The sequence below is a fragment of the Microtus ochrogaster genome, chromosome 8, assembly GCF_000317375.1.
Source record: "Microtus ochrogaster isolate Prairie Vole_2 chromosome 8, MicOch1.0, whole genome shotgun sequence".
NCBI lineage: Eukaryota > Metazoa > Chordata > Mammalia > Rodentia > Cricetidae > Microtus > Microtus ochrogaster.
The window spans coordinates 19,743,704-19,763,423 of record NC_022015.1 but is presented as its reverse complement, the minus strand read 5'-3'; the positions used below and the strand labels follow the sequence as shown (position 1 = coordinate 19,763,423).

The 19,720-nt window shown below is 52.6% G+C and overlaps 2 protein-coding genes across 3 annotated transcripts in view; one reads left to right on the top strand and one right to left on the bottom strand.

Annotated features, from left to right (window-relative positions):
* Sez6l2 (seizure related 6 homolog like 2) overlaps positions 1–15,027 on the bottom strand; it is a 20,406-nt gene extending 5,379 nt beyond the window's left edge. For both annotated transcript variants that reach the window (XM_005351262.2, XM_005351263.2), the window contains exons 1-12: positions 14,340–15,027; positions 13,369–13,500; positions 12,435–12,734; positions 11,973–12,112; positions 11,568–11,769; positions 7,095–7,280; positions 6,341–6,509; positions 5,596–5,759; positions 3,283–3,483; positions 2,482–2,620; positions 1,934–2,130; positions 1,640–1,834 (exon numbers count right to left, since the gene is read on the bottom strand). In XM_005351262.2, the coding sequence (XP_005351319.1) occupies positions 1,640–1,834; positions 1,934–2,130; positions 2,482–2,620; positions 3,283–3,483; positions 5,596–5,759; positions 6,341–6,509; positions 7,095–7,280; positions 11,568–11,769; positions 11,973–12,112; positions 12,435–12,734; positions 13,369–13,500; positions 14,340–14,418 (2,104 nt within the window). In that variant the 5' untranslated portion in view covers positions 14,419–15,027. The remainder of the gene's footprint in view (positions 1–1,639; positions 1,835–1,933; positions 2,131–2,481; positions 2,621–3,282; positions 3,484–5,595; positions 5,760–6,340; positions 6,510–7,094; positions 7,281–11,567; positions 11,770–11,972; positions 12,113–12,434; positions 12,735–13,368; positions 13,501–14,339) is intronic.
* Positions 15,028–16,153: 1,126 nt separating this feature from the next.
* Positions 16,154–19,711, top strand: Asphd1 (aspartate beta-hydroxylase domain containing 1). Its single transcript, XM_005351261.3, has 3 exons — positions 16,154–17,174; positions 18,739–18,852; positions 19,386–19,711. Exons 1-3 carry the CDS (start codon positions 16,319–16,321, stop codon positions 19,493–19,495), a joined length of 1,080 nt encoding a protein of 359 aa, XP_005351318.1. The 5' UTR covers positions 16,154–16,318; the 3' UTR covers positions 19,496–19,711.
* The last annotated feature ends 9 nt before the right edge of the window (positions 19,712–19,720 follow it).

Genomic DNA, 19,720 nt, shown 5'->3' with positions numbered 1-19,720 from the left:
GGGATGAGGTGTAGTGTCTGTCTGTGAGTCCTCCCAGGGATGAGGTGTAGTGTCTGTCTGTGAGTCCTCCCGGGGATGAGGTACAGTGTCTGTCTCTGAGTCCTCGCGGGGATGAGGTACAGTGTTTGTCTGTGAGTCCTCCCGGGGATGAGGTGCAGTGTCTGTGAGTCCTCCCGGGGATGAGGTGCCATGTCGACTACACAGTGTTTCTTGTTTCCAGTCCAAACCTGGCTTTCTGAAATTCCTCCCCACTCATCCCACCATTGTTTCCTTTTCCCGGGCCATTTGCAAGAACTACAGTGGTGGCGCACACCTTTAATCCCAGCACTGAGGAGGCAGAAACAGGCGGATCTTTGAGTCCATGGTCAGCCTGGTTTACAGAGCGAGTTTCAGGACAGCCAAGGTACACAGAGAAACCCTGTCTTGAAAATGAAAAAACAAAACAAACAAACAAAAAAATCCTACCATCAATATTTGTGTCATTTTCTCCAAATTCAGGGGACAAGATGCTACTTCTTTCTGTTGTTTGCTTTATTTTATTTTTTGAGATGGTTCTTGCTGAAATTAGCCCAGTAGCTGGCCTTAAATTCATGGAAATTCTTCTGCTTCTGCTCCCAAGTGCTGGGCATGCAGAGCCAGCTCTGTGTATATATATATATATATATATATATATATATATATGTATGTATATAGTCTGTTTTACTTGTTTTGTTTACCAAGTAAGTATTTTGCTATGCCCCCAGTCCTTGGGCTTTTCAGACAAGGATAGCTTTAAACTCATAATTATTCCGCCTCAGCTTCCCAAGTGTGAGGATTACAAGCATGTGCCACTATGCCTAGCCTTTTTAAAAGATAAATAAACAAAGCCTCCAAGCTCCTGCAAAGATCATACCAAAATAATAGTAATAATAATATTTCTCTGAAGTAAATCTGTCTCATTCCTGGGTGAATGAAGCCATAATCTTATGCATGCTCAGAGCTGTGACAACTATTGCCACGCTCCAGGCGCTGTGTGAAACACTGCCTCTGCCCTGTACAGTCCTCTGCACCCACCTCATTCACAGGAGAGCCGAAGCTCAGAGATGTTAAGCACTCAACCCCAGGCTGTGCCTTGGTTACCACTGTGTAACAAGCCTAGCTGCTATGTATCTCTCTCCCTCCCAGGTCTGAGACCCTTCAGGGTAGGAAAGAGGAAAAGCTGGTCCTATAACTACAACCCAGCCAGGCTTTGACGACTGCATTAAAGCAGATCAAATCCACTGACAAGCCTTGGTTCTAACAGAGTGAGAGTTTGGGGGTGTCTAGAGGAGAGCTAAGAGTTGATGGGACAGAACAGGGGGCAATTTGGTGAAACCTGCTAGGGGTGGAAGGGGCTTGGGCCATGATGAAAAGTAGATTGAGCACAGGATGAAAGCTGTCTGAACTAAAGGCAGGATGTGTGTGTGTGTGTGTGTGTGTGTGTGTGTGTGTGTGTGTGTGTGTAGCAATTTCAAGGCACTGAATGTGATGGGACCTAAAGGACAAAGGGGTTAGGACTAAAGACCCAGGCAGGATTCAGGGCGAAGGAATGGCATTCAGTAGGGACAGGGAGGAGCCAAGTCTGAGCGGCAAGACTGGCTTGGGGCGGGGCTCTACTCACTCTTTTGGCAGGCAGGTGGAGCGGCGCTCCAGGACAGATCCCATTGGCAAGTGAGGATGTCTGATCCCAGGAGTTCGTAGCCAGGCTCGCACTGGTAAGTGAGCACTGTGCCCCGGATAAGGTCCCCGTGGGATGCCGTCCTCCAACCCCACTCAGGAGGTGGCAGCTCAGGACATGTATCGTTCCTTGGGACTTCTGCAGTGAAGATGGAGTGCCCTTCCAGTCTCCGAGGGCCTCCGCTGGTGGCCCCTTCCTGCCAGACCCCTGGCCATCCAGAGCCCTCGCCTTCCATACCTTTGAAATGTAATACGAAGCCCTGGCCTAGACCCGGATTTGGGGGCCCAGGGGGCGCCTGAAACTGCAGAGTGAGATCGGGTCCGGAGGAGAGGAGGCGGCGGCGCGGTTGAGGTCCCCGCAGCTGGGCCAGGACTCGAGCGCTGGGACCGTCCCCATCAAACAATGTCAGCATATCCCCTTCGCGAACATTCAAGCTGCAGTGAAGGGGGTCAGAGAATTAGGAGAACTACGACTAGCCCATCATCCGGTTCTGCCCAATCCCCAACTCGCTCTTAACCAGCCCGCCTCTGAATTCCTCTTTCTCAATGTTGACCAGTTTAGGGTTCCCTACAAGTTCCAGAGGTGAGGTGAGTTATTCTCCAAGTCCTTTAAACCCGGGTCTCCCACCTCTGTCCTACACCCACTTGGTGTCTTCTTTCTGAACCCCAATGTTCCTACAGAGTTCCATATGAACTCAGAAGAGCCAGTTGGGCTCCGAGTGCATTGTCTCACACACCTGATGGAGCCCAGCACCCATCGCCCCAAGCTATGCGGCCCTAACATACATTTCAACTTGGAGCAAGATGCGCTTCTCTTCCTGGACGTGCAGGCCCCACACGCAGTCCTGGCCAGGGCTATAGCTCTGGGGCCAGTCGGGAGAGAGGACCACACCAGCCGGCTCAGACAGCTCTCCTCCACACATGGCTAGGGAAGAGGTGTCAGGTTCAGGACCCACGCAGACATGCGACCATTAGCCATAGTCCCCATGGGGCTCAGTGCTGTGCACGAGGCCACCTCAACAGGCTTTTTGCTGTGAAGATTTCTTGTCATATCTAGGTTTTACTACCACTGTTTTTCCAGCCCTGCCCTTAATTAACCCTGTCCACTTTCCAGCTTACTCGCCCAACCACAACTCAACCCAATCCAGTTCTAGCTCTAGAAGCCTTTTGGGTCTGAGCCTGAATTCATAATAAGCCCAGCAATTACTTCCCCAAGAAAGCAGCCTCTGAAGGGTGGAGCTTTGCCCAGGCTTTGGGTTTGGTTTTTGTTTCTTAACTTGTTATTTTTCAATTTATCATTTATTTATTTATTTTATCGCTGTTTTGCCGTAGGTTTGTCTGTGTGAGGGTGTTGGATCCTGCAGTCACAGACAGCTGTGAGCTGCCATGTGGGTGCTAGGAATTGAACCTGGGTTCTCTGGAAGAGCAGTCCGTGCTCTTAACCACTGATTCATCTCCCCAGACCGCCTTTGGATTTATTAGGTCTTAATGTTCACTCAGATCTCCTTCACAATTGCCTTCCAGAGGTCCCAACTTCAGGGGCAGGCAGTCTGTAGGCTGAAGGACTCTGAAATGTAAAAGACTCACCTTTACAGGCTGGCTCTGTGTCATTCCAGTGGGGTTCTGTGGGATCCACACATTCGATCGCATTGGGGGGCCCTGGCGGCTCCAGAGCATATCCTGGGAGGCACGAGAAGGTGGCCAGTGCCCCAGGGCGGTACTCGGGGTCTGTGGTAGTCACATTGCCATGTGCCAGGAAAGGGGCGAAGCAGCGATCCTCCTCAAAGGCTAGAGAGGAGTTGGTCATGAAAGGTAAGCATTAGGACAGGCTCAGGGACCTCATATTGGGCACTTGGGCTGAATTTGGGTGTTGGTCAGCCCTACATGAGCTTTTCTTGAGGTAGTGGTCTCACTATATAGCTCAGGCCGACCTTGACTTTGAGATCGCTCTGCCTCAGCCTTCCAAGTGGCTGGGCCCATGCACCTTTGCCAATAGCAATGACCACCATTCCACAGATCAGGACTAGTCAGACAAAAAGCCACCAGCCCAAGGTCACCAGGAGGCAACTACAGAGCCAGAGCTATAATCCTAAAGGGTTAGTTCTCATCCACAGACATCTGGCTTTGGAAACAGCAAGGGGCCTGCGGAGGGGTGTTTCTGGAGAACTGGCTTGCGTGGGTGTGTTCTAGCCTCAGAAATAACAGTTGGATTGCGATCATGCACACTGTCGCTAGAATCCCAAACTGCAGCTAGTGTAGAAGCTGCTCAACTATTCCTGAGGACCAAATTGGCACAAATGAACATCTCTAGAGCACTTTTTTCTGCCCATGCGATTGTATCTTAACTACAAAACCACCTACGATGCGGGGGGGGGGGGGGGGAAAAACCCAAACCCCACACCAACCGCAGCGCCCCCCCCCCCGCCCCTGGGAGGTAGATTGGGATTCTCACCAAAGGCAGAGAGCTCTTAGCACTTCCAGACCCCATCAGATTCACTGTTATATTTCCTAACTTGATGAGGTATCATGTGTCAATCCTGCCCACCTATCGGGACCCAGTGCCAATTCCACTTACTTGTAACCCATTCAAAACCATGCCATTTTAATCTGTGAGCATTTCCTTCCCATTGCCCCTCCTTCTCTCTGTCTTCCCAAGATGTGGTTTCTTTATGTAGCCCCGGCTCTCCTGAAACTCACTCTGTAGACCAGGCTGGCCCTAAGCTCAGAGATCTGCCTGTCTCTGCCTCCCAAGTGCTGGGATTAATTAAAGACGCACACCACCACTGCCCTCTGGTCCATTGCCTGCCTATTGCTATTGCTTTTATACATACTCAGCCACGCTGTTTCTCAAATGCATCATTGCCTGTTACCCCAGCTGTTCTCCACCTTCTTCTCTCTAGTCATCTGCTTAACCTCCGTCCTGGAAGGCCACACCCGATGCCTCTTCTCCCATCATCACCGATTCCTTCTCAACCATCCAACACCATTCTTCTTCCTTCTGGTCACAACTTATTCCCCCCCCCCCCTCTCTCTCTCTGAGACAGTGTTTCTCTGTAGCTTTGGAGCCTGTCCTGGAACTCACTCTGTAGATCAGGCTGGCCTCAAACTCAGAGATCTGCCTGTCTCTGCTTCCAGAGTGCTGGGATTAAAGATGTGAGCCACCACCACCCGGCAACTGCTCTCCTATTTTTTTAAAATATTTATTTATTTATTTATTTATTATGTATACAGTATACAATATTCTGTCTGTGTGTGTCTGCAAACCAGAAGAGGGCAGCAGACCTCATTATAGATGGTTTTGAGCCACCATGCGGTTGCTGGGAATTGAACTCAGGGTCTTTGGAAGAGCAGGCAATGCTCTTAACCACTGAGCCATCTCTCTAGCCCCCTGCTCTCCTATTTTTATTAATGCCTTCCCTACTTCTAGTACACGAGGCTTAGTTGGAACCAAGCAGAGATAGCCATGCCATGCAGACCTGCCATAGTATTCCCTGACTTAGTTGAACTTAATCAAGTCGATAAGAACCTTTTCTGGAATTGTTGCCAAAGCTCTCCTGAGCATTTCCTCTCTCTGATGGCGTTAATAGTCTGTAAGTCTGTAGTCAGATTCACCACACTGGGAAAGCCTGCATAGGAATGAATTCACTGAACAGTAAGGAACTGAGAGACAGGTAATTGTCGGCCTGGCTGTATGCTCGATCCAGCCATATCTGAAACTTAATCAGAGGAGACTACTTGGAATGAGCCGGTGTCCCTCTGAAGGGATCCCTGTCAGGTGTCGGGAACCAAACACAGAGGCGATCATGGAGGGAGGATGTGCTGACTATTCCTAGTGGGTCCTAGTGGGAGGGGGAGGGAAAGGTGTGGGAGTTGGGCACGGCCAGGAAATGAGACCTTTACCTTCATATCGGAGGCTGAGCAGCAGGGGATTGGCTGGTGTCTCTGAAAGCAGTTCTACGTAGAGGGACTGGGCATCACTGATGAGACCACGCTCAGGGACATCATCCATGTCAGAGTCATAAATCACGGGGGACAGGGGACTTCCCCCCGAGCGCACCATCAGCCTGGGATGAACAGAAGGACGGTAGGTGCTTTTCTGCCCTGGAAGCCGCCATCCTGCCTGCCCGGAAGCCACCATCCTGCCTGCCTTCCCGGCCACCTTTAAGCTGTTGTTATGTTAGCATATGCTGACCCACGCCATGCACTCTGCTAAGACCCAGCACATTTTATCTTGTTTGATCCTTACAAGGACTCTGAGCAGACGCCATTGTCACCCCTCCCTTTATAGATGAGCTCCAGAGACACAGAAAGACTTGGTGCTCAGCCTGACAGCACACTCTGAAGCAGCAGAGAAGACTGAGGAAAATGATAGCACACACTTTTATAGCACTTATCATGCCCTAGGAAGCACTTCAATTATTTTACATATCTTAATGCATTTATTAATCAAGCCTTTGGAAGGGGGCTCTTATCTCCACTCTACCAACGAGAGAGAACTGAGGTTCAGTGAGGTGCCCTGGCCCATCTAAAGCTGCATAACGTTGCCCACTCTGGAGTTGACACAAGGGTCCATCCAGTGTCACCTGACTCTGCTGTCCCAGCTTTCCCAAGGCAGGGACCTCCAGCCCAAAGCCCAGATCCTCACCGGTCATTGTCCTCATCCAGAGAGACTCTCTCAAAATGCAGGTGTAGCCGGCGTCCCTCAGCTGCTTCAATGACCCAGCGGCAGGTAAGGTTGGGCCCTGCGGCTCCCCCAGGCTCAGGGGATACAATGCGACCCAGTGTGGCATTGTGGATGGTGCCCCCACAAGATGCTGTGGGCAGAGAAGGAGTAGGAAAGTTTCAGGCTCAGTGCTAGCGCCTGAGGTCTACTGGCCAGGGATGGCCTTTGTCCCGTGTATTTAGCAAAGGGACAGGACCTTCTCCAACTACTGTCTAACCTGAAATAGAACCCCATGCGTGGAAATCCTGATAAAATGAAGCCTCCCAAAAGGTGGGCACTTTGAGACAGGGAGCCTCAAAACTGAAACTCTCAGACGAGAAGTTAGGACTCCCCAGATGGAGTGCACTTTATCCTTGGTGGAGGCCGCAGGATGAAGACTTAAGGACCAAGATCTGCCAACCAGGGACCCAAACACGATCCACTGGAGTGGAATCTCCAACAGCAGGGCATCGAGAGTGGTAACAGGATGGCAAGCACCAACTGGGCATTCCAAGATGAAGCCCAGACAAGACTGGAGATTCCCTAAGGATGGAGACCCTCGTGGTGGAGCACTCTGGGGAAGGCATCATGATGGGACTCTGCAGCTAGAAACTTCTTCAGTATGGCTTCTCCTCAGAGATGGAGACTCCCCAGCTCAGTCCCCCTCCCCCAGCACAGAAGTGTGCACAAGACTCACCTATGCAGCTCGGGGGTTCACCAGTCCAGGCTGGCCGTGTACCATTGAGGCAGATAAGCGTCTCCTCACCCTGCAGCTGGTATCCCGAGTCACAGTGGAAGGTGGCAGTGCCCCCAGGATGCAGATCCGTCACACTCACATCCCCGTGGGCTGGCCGGGGTGGGAAGCCGCAGCTCAGAAGGTATGCTGCATGGGTCAAGGAAGAGGAAGAGGGGCTGCAATCTCACAGCCATTCCCTGGTGCTCTGCAAATGCTCCCCTGCTCCCAGGGGGCAAACAGGCTCATTGCTGGGGTGCACGCTGGGGAAAACAAATTCCTGACACTGGCTCCCTGCCTCAGGGACATCAACAGTGCTCACTCTGGTCTTTGTGATTTGCCCCCTTTGGTCCTTCTTTTTAATAGGTAAACATTATTTTAGAAACCAGTCTTATTGGCTGTTTGACCTCAAGCAAATCAGCAGACCACCCTGAAACGCTATCAGCACTAATAATAAACGGCATCAGCGAGATGGTTCAAGTCCCGAGTCAACTTACACAGTTTTAGAGGTAGGCAGAGAGGGCATGACCCACTTTCTTTCTTGTTTGCTTGTTTGTTTTCTGAGACAGGGTTTCTCTGTGTAACTTTGGAGCCTGTCCTGAAACTCACTCTGTTGACCAGCCTCGAACTCCAAAGATCCACCTGCCTCTGCCTCCTGAGTGCTGGGATTAAAGGCGTGCACCACGATGGCCCAGCCATGACCCTCTTTCTAGGAGAGGATGCTGAGCTTCCCCCCCCCCCAGCTGCTTATGCTCTGCGCTGTTTTCTTTCACAAACCTTCTTGTATGGAGGTGCAGCCAGTTTTCAGTCAGGCCAGCCCCTGACTGAGCCCGCTGATGGAGCAGTGACTCTGTCTCCTTGAGAAGCTGATGTATCTCTTGCACTGAGAACTGTGGAACTTCTTTTTCTGCACCTACTTCCTGTACCTCAAGTTAGGACAACAATGACCTGCCCGTCCACACGCAGGTCACTCCGCCCTCTCATAATCTCTCCCTGGTGTTGTAACCCCTCTACACATCCTTCACAGATATATTGCTTGCTTCTCTCTCAAAGCCTCTTGAGGTTATTTTTGGGGGCTGGGTGGGGTTGGTTTGGTTTTGAAACAAGGTCTTGTTGTGTAGCCCAGGTTAACTTCAGTTTCTCAGTCCTGCTATCTCTGCCTTCACAAACCTGTACCACCATGGAAGGCCGTGCCTTGGAGGTGCAATCCGGCTCTACTCAACAGAAGGCTTTGGCTTCCCTGACTGTGAAGCCTTCAGTGATTCTGTCAGAGACCCATCCCTTCCATATTCCAAAAGTCTTCAAGCATTTATCTGGCTGGGCTGTGGGGGCAGACAGGAGTAAAACAAAACACAAAACAAACCCATACCTTGCCTTTCCATGGACCCTAGACTGCTAAGAAGAGCACATATAAAACATCCATCCAAAACCCAGCAAGTTCGGTAAATGCCAGCCCTCTGTGGCCAACAGAGCCAACTCCGAATGCTCTACCTTGATAGTCTAGTCCCTTCCTCTGCCAAGTCAAGCCCAGTCCTTAAGACAGTGCTCGGCTCCTGAGCCCAAATGTCCTGCAGGATGGCCGGTCTTACTATCGCACACAGTCTGCTCCCCTTTCCTTCTGGTGACGCTAGAGAAATGTTCCACCATGAACTATACCTCCAGCCCTTGGGATTTTTGTTTTGTTTTTGAGAGAGGGACTGACTACGTAGCCCTGGCTAGCCTGGAACTCTTGACATAGACCAGGCTGATCTTGAACTCACAGAGACCCATCTGCTTCTGCCTCCTGAGTGCAGGGATTACAGGCGTTCACCACCGACACCTGATTTTTTTTTTTTTTGAGACAAGATCTCACTATGTAGTCTAGGCTAGCTTTGAACTCTTTCTTGTACCTCCTACCTCAGCATTCAGAGCGCTAGACTTACATGTATGTACCACCACAGACAGACTACCTCCATATCTTTTGCTCACACTTGTGCTTCTACATGCAAGGAATTTTGGCCTCTTTTTGATCTTTCAAAGAGTAATTTGAGTACCACGCCTTCTGGGAAGCCTTCATGACTTTCCCTGCTCCCATAAGGTCTTGCCTGTGTTCAAGTCTACATATGTAATTTTCTCTTCTTTTCTTTTTTTTTTTTTGAGACAGGGTTTCTCCTGAGTTTTGGAGACTGTCCTGGAACTAGCTCTTATAGACCAGGTTGGCTCCAAACTCAAAGAGATCCGCCTGCCTCTGCCTCCTGTGTGCTGGAATTAAAGGCATGTGCCATCACAGCCCGGAGATATGTATTTTCTTATCACGTTACCTATTTTCTGTTATCAGTATGAGACGGAAGCAATGCCTGAGCAGGTTGATCTCACACAGGAAGGGGTGTCTCCCACCAACAATAATAATTCATATCAGTAAGGATTGGCCTGAAATCTAAACAAAAACTTTAAAAGCAGGGTTGAGGGTGTAACTCATTTGGTAACACCTAGCTTTGAATTAACAAGGCCTATAACCCCAGCCCTGGGGAGGTAAAGGTAGGAGAATCAAAAGTTTGAGGCTATCCTTGGCTACATAGTAAATTCCAGGCCAGCCTAACTTACCCATGACTCAGTCTCAAAACAAACAAAACATGCAAAGGATCCCCCACCCAAGGATCCCCCACCCAAGGGCACTCACACAGTCGTCCCCACCCTCCTTTTAGGAAGGAGCATAGGGCAGGGACTTGGGCAGCTGATTTCTGACTCCGCCAGCTGTCTCAGAAAGCCCTGTGACCTCAAATCTTTTCCCTCCCCTGAGAGATGGAGCTGACTTGGTCCTCTCTGGGTTACTGTGAGCAGCAGTGGTTGGGGGAGGACTTTGCACACGCGCAAACTTGCTGAACTGTGCTCTAATGTGAAGAAGCCACAGTTAGAGCAGGTTGAGAAAGGCTTAAGTAATGCCTCGGTCTTAAAGATGCCTGCAGGAGCCGCAAACAAGGGAAGACCAGGGCAGGTAATGAAGTCTCTTTACGCAATAGCCCTGCTCCCCTCCATGTTCCACTTAGCCCGAGAGTCCTAGTTTTGATGCCCTAGGGAAATGGCTGCTTAAAGGAGCCAGTGAGTAGCTGTTTTTCCCCATCTGATGACCAGTCCTTGACTCCCAAGGCAGATGTGACTTTGCCTCCAACAACCAGGTCCCTGGCACCAAGTACAAACACCAGCTCACTGATCTCTCCGATAGGCCTGATGGTGGGACTTTCTGCCTGGCACAATTTACCCTCAAAGCCTGAGGAAGGGGTATATACTGCAACCAGGATAATACACACAAGGAATCTGGGAAGGAGGAGGAAGTACATGAAACCAAGTGGCAGGGGCTCCTGTCTCTGAAGAGCACCTTGGAGAAGACAGCCACGTCTGGAATGGGGACATGTCATGCTCATATATGTGTGCTAGAATGTGCACGTGCACTGTGAGAGGGTTCCCACACACGCGCACACAGGATAGCATAGGTACATGTATAGCTTGTCTGTATCTGGGTGCATGAAACACCCTCCCCGCTTCCTGCCCTAGAAATCGGGAGTTGCCAAAATTACAAACCCAAGAGTGTCCCTTTTCTGCTGGTGCTATTTCAACTGTCCACCTCTCCATTGCAGAGGACGCCCTGCCTGTCTCCCTTCACTGCCATCTCTGCTTTGACTGTGGTGGCACTGGCTGACATCTCTGAGAGTTGACTGTGTTCCAGACACTGTTTTAAATGCTCCACAGGTACTAACTCATTTACTCTTCCTAGTAACCCTTCATAATAAGTATTACAGCTTCTGGTTTTCAGATGGAGCCTTGAGGCACAGAAAGGTAAAGAAACTAGCCCAGGCCACACAGTGCAGACAATTCTACCTTCCATGCTGAAGTGCTTCACCCTTCAAAGGGTCACATTTCTCTCCTCTCTGGGACTCAGAATGTGCGTCTCCGTCCATTAGACAGTTGCTTCTTTCTCTTTCTTCCTCCCACCCTTCCCCTGGCCAGCTCACCCTGGAGGTCTCCTCTTAGTCATCGCCTCCCCCAAGAAGCCATTCCTACATTCCCCAGAAAAAGCTCGGTCCCTTTCGATACCTGCTTCTCTTGCCTGAGTTTCCTCACAATCCTTATCTCTGACACAACCATTCTGATTATTTATGTTTCTACCCAGATCCTCAGCTCCTTAAAAATAGACTTTTATTCATTCTGCTCCCCAAGGCTAAAGCAGAGCCTGGTATGAAGTAGGCACTCAGTAAAAAGTCATTGAACCAAATAAATAAATTGCTACTTGGATCCATGACTATGTGAGAAAACAGACATGCATGCCTTTTGAGGGTCCCGCCCACATAGGGTCCCCAGCAGGAGGAAGATGCTCTCAGTCCCCTGAGTTAGAAGGGCCCTGGAGATGCCTTCTCTACCCTATGTGGCTCTTTCCCTCTAGTGGTACTTCAGACTCCTCACCCTGATAGTGAATCCTGAAGCCATTGCCCCTTGGGACCCGAGGACTCTGGAAATGCAGAAGCAGCCGGTTTGTTGGGCTCCGAAGGACCTGTCCTTCTCCCAGCATGGAGGAATTAGCCAAGAGTCTGGGGGCCAGGCCTGGGGATCCCCCACCGGCCAGCACCAGGAGCTCTTCCTCTTGAGACAGGTTGAGTGTCTGCACCTAAAGAAGCCAGATACAGGTAGGCCAGGGCAAATTAGCAGGGGAAGGGTTAGCATGACAGCCTAAGCCCCCATCCTCTGGGAAAACCACCCATGTTGCAGAACTCTAGAAGAGTTTTCTAGATAATCTGGCTCAGAAAACAGCTTCACACTCCCCAGGCCAGACTTAGGCACACTCAGTGGGCAGACACCAAAGAAAATTACCTGAATCTCAATGCCATAGCCAGGGTAGACATGGATGCTGTAGGTGCAGTCTAGGGGTTCCATAGAGCGGCTGGCACTGCTCCCCAAGTCCGGAGACTCCACAAACCCTTCCCCCTCAGAGATGTTGTTATTGCACAGAACTAGAGAGAGAGAGTGACTTGGACTGAGAAGTCCTGCGTACTTGCCCTCCTGGGGGCGGGCAACCATCTTCAGTGGTCCCCTGTATCCCCCAGCACCCTCTCCATCCTTACCCAGTGCTCTCTTGCTACCCCCTCCCCGAGACTTTTCTTCCCTCACTACAGTACAGACAGATGGAAGCCCATGAGCCCACAGACATTAATACTGGTCTTTTGTCACCACTAACCACAAGCCCTTTCCTACCGGTACCTAAAGCTCCTTCTCCCACACAATCCCCTCATCCATCCCCACATGGGGGCTTCCATGCCCTTTCCATCACCTCACCTGGGCTAGTGACAGTAGTGGTGACAGTTGTTGTGGTGATGATGGTGGTGGTGGTTTCCTCCTCTCCTCCCTCGGGCCTGAGGGATGGGACTGGGGAGGCGGGGCCGGGCGGGGGCGGGGCTGTAGTTCCAGGGGGCGGGGTCAGCAGCTCTGGCGCGGTGGGGCCTGCTCCCCTGACCCCCTTAGGGGTGACAGCTGTCGTCAGAGGCCCTGTCCCTGGCTCAGTGGCACGTGGCAGGGAGGGCGCTGCAAGAGTCTGGCCGGCTGGAGGGGTGGCTAGTGTGGGGTCTGGGTCAGATCCTGAGATAGTTTGAGGGTAGTCAGAGCACAGGAGCAGCACATTGGCCCATGGGGGTGGGGAAATGGCTTAGAATGAAATGGGAACCCCAAAGCCTCCCCACAAGGTAAAGGCCCCCATTTATTTCTTACCCACCCAGGCTCCCCACATTCTCTCAAGATTTTGCAAAGCTCCCTTTCTTTTTCCACCACAGCCTCGACAGCCCCCTTGAGCATCTCCCCACCCCCAGATCTGGCTCTCTCCTGCCTACCCCTTCCTCTCATCTCCGGCTTGTTCTCTCTGGAGTCTTCTTCTGCTCAGTATTCTTATTGCTTTCTGCTTTTATGAGCGATCCTCAATCAACTGCTCCTTGTACATTGCTCTTTTTCTCCCCATTTTTGTGACTCTGGCTCTCTGAACTCACGTATCTCTACACATACATGACCTTCTCTTGACTGTCCATCATTCTGTCCCTGTCTCTGGTTCTATCTAGGGATAGTTTTGACTCTTTCTTCTCTTGCCTGCCCCTGAATTTCATTGGCTTCCTAGGGGGTCTTTCTCTCTCTGAACTCTCTACCTGACTTTCCTCTGCCAGGCACCCCATCTGCCGGAGGCATCGTCTCTCCTTCTACTTTTATGCCACTTTGGGGGCCTCACCCGGCAAGAGGCCAATCTCTGGTCCCTTCCGCAGCAAAGCTCCATGGAGCAGGTCAGCCAGGTCCTCAGAGGCCACAGTGGGAGTCTCACTTCCAGGTTCTGGGATCATCTCATCCTCCTTCAGGGGCAGACCTAGGAGGTAAAGTCTTATGAGCCTCTCTCTCCATTCCCCTACATCCCCCTTTCTCGGTAGAGATATTTCCCAGAGCACTTCTTAGTGGACACTCAGAGGGTCTTAGACTGGGCTGAGAGCCAAGATCAGAAGAGAGGCTCCAATCTGCCCTTTCCCTCATGCAGCCCCTGCTCCCAGTCTCTGGGTCTTCAGTAGGAGCCTTAGTTACTACTAACCCTGGACAGCTCTAGCCGAATGTGGGAGCCCGGCCTTTGGGACTGCTTCCTATTCTCCCCGGTGAAGCCTTCCCCAATCCCAGAACTCGGAGGAGAGTCTGATAGCACCTCCCAGACCTTCCCTCCGCAGTGCCAGCTTTCTCTCTGGGTTTCTGCCTCTGCAGACTCCCCCCCCCCCCCCCCGTCTCTGTTGCCTTCTCTAGAGTCGGGTTGGGGATCATAGTGCAGTCAGGGATTGAATATCCCTGCTTGTGTTCATCTTTGTCCATATGTCCAAGAACATTTGTGTGTGCATCGCCTGGCATCTCTCCCAGCACCTCCATCTCCCACCCAGGTACCCTGGCTGCTTCTACCGCCTCCGCAGACATCCACCCAACTTCCCCTAGCTCTTCTTCCTGGATTTAACCCCTAAGATACAACTAAAAGCTCTCCTTATTCATTCTCCCATCTCCTTAATATTAGGAGTTCAAGGGCTCCATGTACCAGTCAGAAAGCCTTGGCTTGCCCCTTCCCAGTCAACTGTGCCCCTCCCCTCCCCCACAAGATCAGAAGACTCAATATGTTTAGAGAAAGGTGGAGGACCCCTCAGGGCCTTCCCAGGGCCCACCCCCACATGTCCTTACCCTCAATCCAGGCACAGCTCAGCAGAATTAGGAACAGCAGCTGGGAAGGCGGTGGGTGCTGGGCCTTGGGAGTCCCCATGGCGACTCACCCTAATCTCTTTCCTCTGTAGCTCTTCTGAATAATCTAGTTGTCACTTTCCTTCCGCGTCCTTTTATCTTTCCCTTTAATTTTGTTTTCCTGCTAAGGGTTAGCAAAGGAAGACAATTTTCCTCCCTTTGGGATGGAGGAGCAGAATTGGCCTAGGGGTTGCCTGGAGTCCGCCCCCTTTAGCTCAATCTTTATCCTTGGCTCTCCGATCTATGGCAAAGGGGGGCGCGGCTCCCGCTGCGGGGGGTGGGGCCGAGAGGGCCGAAGGTTATCCCCTTGTTCGGGCGCTTGGGTCCATCGGGATGGATAGCCAGCCAGCTGGGGGAAGTGGGAAGGGAAAGGCAGCTTCCGGAGGCCCAGGATGGGCTTGAGAATCCAGAGGGTCCTTACGGGGTTCTAACGGGGCTTGGTAGGGGAAAGGAAGAGGGAAGGGGTTGCGGAACCAGGGATGCCAAAGCTCGTCCACTGGAGCTGCGGGAGGGAGAAGCTGAGAAAGGTGTCAAGCCCACGTCAGATCCTGGGGACGGGCGAAGGGAGGGGCCTGGGATTTATTCGCCGAAGAGGGAGGAGGAGGAAGTGCAGATGGAGGAAGGAAGGATCCCGAGCCAGGACCGTAATCTGCACTCCGAGGCCCCTAGGGGAGCAAAAGGAAACTCTGGTCCCAGTAGTAATTAGGTTCTCTCCCGGCGCCATTCCAGCACATCTGGAATCTGCACCTGGTCTTCCCAGGGAGCCGAGGGGGGGTGGCAGCAGCTTGGTTCGCGCCTTCCTGGCCTGTCTAGTATGTCCTCTGTTCACACCCGGACCTCCCCGAGGGCCTTCACTGTGTCCTTTATAGAAACTCAGGTGGGATGGGCTCGCCCCTCCTCCAGGGAAAAGAGGAGGATCCACGTTGTAAGGAGTCTGAGGGGTACGGATTGAGGGCCCTCCTCCTCCACACGACTTGACAGCTGCCTGTGGCCCGGCGCCTGCTACTCGCGATCTCCCGGCTCTGCCTCGCAGCGAGCGGGCGCCCTTTCAGCACCACGGCGCGCGGACAGCTCCTCGGCCCCGCCTGCGCGGGCGAGCCTCGAGGCCGGTGATTGGCTGAAGCGGCTTTCCCGATCCCGCGTCCCGCTCGGTGCTGGCTCTGGCGAAGCCAAGCCCGGGGTAAGGGGAGTCACAGGCCGACCTCTCCAGGGACCCGAAGGCCTACGGCTCACCTCGCAGTCCGGGAGCACCGGCCTCGCGCGCCGGTCAGCGTCCTCGCCCCGCCCCCGAGCCTGCCCCGCCCTTCTTTTCGCATTGCGGGCCCGCTGGAGGTTGGCACTGTGCCCCTGAAACCCACGTGGCGCTCGGTCAGGGCTGGGGGTGGGGGTCTAGAGAGGCCAATCTAGAGAGAAGTCTCCCTTCCCCCCAGGGCTGTGCTGCGGCTGCCTCTGGGAGGGGTCGTGGGTAGCTAAGCAGAGAGGGCTGCGGGAAGGAGTGACGTCAGGGTGAGTGGGCGCCCAGGAAGGGGTGTGTAGGAGACCGGGAACCAGAGAGGGCAGACCCGAGCAGGTCGAGGGGGAAGACAGGACAAGGAGGAGGAAAGAGGAAGGAGAAAGAAGCCGCTACAGAGTGGGGTTGCAGGTCTGATGGAGTAGGGACTGTTGTTGTCAGGGGGGGCAGGAGTGCAGTGGAGGGAGGAGCGGTGAGGGGGAGATAGACGGTGGAGAGAGAGGAGAAGCAGAGGGAGAGGAGACGGAGAAGGAGAAAGAAGAGAGGGGTCATAGAAGAAAGAGGACTAGAGCCATCTCAGAGTGGAGACAGTCAAACAGAAAAAGAAAAGGAAGAGGAGGGAGAACTAGAGGGAAGTGAGGGAACCGCCTGTCAAGTGGCCTGCAGGAGGAGAGAGGGAGCAGGAGTAGGGATGTGGAAGGACAGGAACCAGGAAGCAGTCATCGAGGGGACAAGGGAAGAACTGGGGGGACCCGGGAGCTGGGGTCTCGAAGATGCAGGCCCCTTGGCCAGGGCCTCTTTGCCTATCGTGTTTCCATGGCCACTGCCCCTAGGTTCCTCAGCTCTTACGGTGCTCCTGGGAGCCCTCACTTCTCTGTTTCTTTGGTACTGCTACCGTCTGGGTTCCCAAGACATGCAGGCCCTGGGGGCTGGGAGCCAAGCTGGAGGTGTTAATGGTGGGCCTGAGGTATGCTCTCAGATGGGCCCAAGGGGCTCAGGGGATCTTGGGGAAGGACCCAGGGCAGAAGGTCTAGTTAGCCGGCGACTTCGGGCCTATGCCAGGCGCTACTCCTGGGCTGGGATGGGCAGAGTGAGGCGGGCAGCTCATGGAGGTTCTGGCCTGGCAGGAGGGACAGGGCTCCTGGGCATTCAGCGCCCAGGCCTACTTTTTCTACCAGACCTGCCTTCGTCCCCCTTTGTGCCACGTGATGCCCAGAGGCATGATGTGGAACTCCTACAGAGCAGCTTCCCCGCCATTTTGCGGGACTTTGGGGCTGTGAGTTGGGACTTCTCAGGGACTACCCCTCCGCCTCGGGGCTGGTCCCAATCCCTGGCCCCTGGGTGCTACCAGCTCCTGCTGTACCAAGCAGGCCGGTGCCAACCCAGCAACTGCCGGCGGTGCCCAGGAGCCTATCGCGCACTGAGGGGGCTGCGGAGCTTCATGAGTGCCAATACCTTCGGCAATGCTGGTTTTTCCGTTCTCCTGCCTGGGGCCCGGCTTGAGGGCCGCTGTGGACCCACCAATGCTCGGGTTAGATGCCATCTGGGTGAGTATATCCTGTCCACAATCCTTGCCTCCCCATTTTCTCCTTCCCTACCCTTGGCCATTGGATCTTTTTGCACTATGGTTCCCATCATGCTTTTCTTCTCAGAATCTTCTCCAACCGGATCTCCTGAGTTCCACTTCCATACAAGCTATCCTGTCAGTGACGACTTGCAGTGTGTTCCACACTGATTCTCACTCTTCCCCACCCCCTTTTCTTTCATTGAAAAGAAATCCTCATTGTAAGTGGTCACTGCTACTTGCCCTCAAGAGAAAATACTCTGAAACCCAAATTTAAACTATAAGGAGAAAGCCTTGAGGAAGGAACAGTGGTGCACGCCTGTAATCTCAGCACCTGGAAGACTGAGGCAAGCCTGGGTCTCCACATTCTTTATTGACTTAGTCTTAGGGAGTACAGTGAGATACTCTAGCCCCCTCCCCCACCCCAATTTGTTTTTTGTTTGTTTGTTTTTGTTTTTCGAGACAGGGTTTCTCTGTGGTTTTGGAGCCTGTCCTGGAACTAGCTCTTGCAGACCAGGCTGGTCTCAAACTCACAGAGATCCTCCTGCCTCTGCCTCCCAAGTGCTGGGATTAAAGGCGTGCGCCACCACCGCCCGGCTCCCCAATTTGTTTTTTGAGATAAAGGCTCTTACTATATAGTTCTGGCTGGCCCAAACTCACCAAGATCGTCCGTCGTCTACCTCCTGAGTGTAGGGACTGAAGGTGTTCACCATACATTTGGCCTACTTTATCTAGGTTTCTTCACTGATAAGTAACAATGTTAGTGAGTTGTTAGGTAGACGGACCTGAGATTTTCTTTTTAACGTTCTAAAGATTAAAAGAAAACCAGAAAAAATGTATGGTTGATGTTCTATGCTATGACTTTGGCTCGCCCTGAATCTCTGTTGTGCTATCAGATAGATGTGTCTTATGCTTTGGGGCACCCTGGCCTCACAATCAAGTCCAGATTCCCCTCTCCCACTCCCAAAGGCTTTCTGGCTGCTCCCTGCAGACACCACGAACACGTTAGACTTTTATCTTAGTAGTGTCGAGGACACTACTCAGTCTTAAGGGCTTTTCCAAATGCCACCTCTGGAATGCCTTGTTTGCCGTCAGAGTTGGCTCGGTTTTCTCAGCACACTTGACTGAGGTCAGGTTGGAGCCAGAGCGGTTATACCTCCTGGGAGAAGGTTCTGGAGCTGAACTGACAAAGTCCAGGAGACTGCTCAGAGGAGCTTTTCTCACATGGCTTTTTTTTTTTTTGAGACAGGGTTTCTCTGTGGCTTTGGAGCCTGTCCTGGAACTAGCTCTGTAGACCAGGCTGGTCTCTAACTCACAGAGATCCGCCTGCCTCTGCCTCCCGAGTGCTGGTATTAAAGGTGTGCGCCACCACTGCCCGGCTGCCATGTGGTTCAGCAGCACTTCGGTCTTAGCATCCTGCAGACAGGGCTATGTCGTCAATGTACCCCTGGCACTTTTGAGGACCACAGACCCTTCCTGTAAGGCCCACTGAGTAGGTAGGCTTCCTGAACAGGCAGGAGTGGTGGATGTCCATTCTCTTCTCACAGGCCTGAAGATCCCCCCTGGCTGTGAGCTGGTTGTTGGTGGAGAGCCTCAGTGCTGGGCTGAAGGGCACTGTCTCCTGGTGGACGACTCCTTCCTGCACACAGTGGCTCATAACGGTAACGGGACTCATTCTGCTGGGTTGGGGTTAAGGGACCAAAGAGCTGAGGAGTTCCAGTCAACCTTGACTCAGTGGTACCATTTGGTGCTATATAGCCTTGGGCAAATCATAGCTTCTCTAATCACCTATGAGGCATCTGCTTTCCTTACCAAGTGATTGTATATGGCTATCAGCACAGGACTATGAGCTACTGTCTGCGTTCCTGTCCAACTCTTGCTGTGGGACTGCAAGCATTCACCTAACCTTACGTCTCAGTTAGCTGGTATACAATGTGCCCATTAAAATGCCTAAAGGCACAGAGTTACCGATAGAAAGTTCTAACTTGGTATGAGAATGCTGGCACTCACCTGCAAACTCAGCACCTGTACTTAGGACACTGAGTTCAAGGGCTGGGCTACATGATGAGATCCTGCCTTAAATGAAATAGTGGCCAGGGCCTGGTACTGTACTGCTTTCCTCAGTGTCTGATAGGAATACCTTGGCAGAGCAGTACTTGCTATCAGCTGCTGTCTCCATCCCTATGTGCCCTAGGGTCCCCTGAAGATGGGCCTCGAGTGGTCTTCATTGTGGATCTCTGGCACCCCAACGTGGCTGGGGCTGAACGCCAAGCTCTTGACTTTGTCTTCGCACCAGACCCTTGAGAGAAGTGGCTCCCTCCCAGCACCTGAGCTGGATGCTGCTGCACCCAAGGACGGCTTGTGTGGTGGTCAGGACCTCCTTTCCACTAGGAGGGGGCAGCAGGGTGTGACTTACTCTGCCAACACTGAAATACAAATCTGGAATCCTCTCCACCTCCCGCCTCCTTCCTTCCCAGTTACCAGTCCCAGGTTAGGGCTCAGGGCTGGGGCTCGTGTTTCTGCCATGCT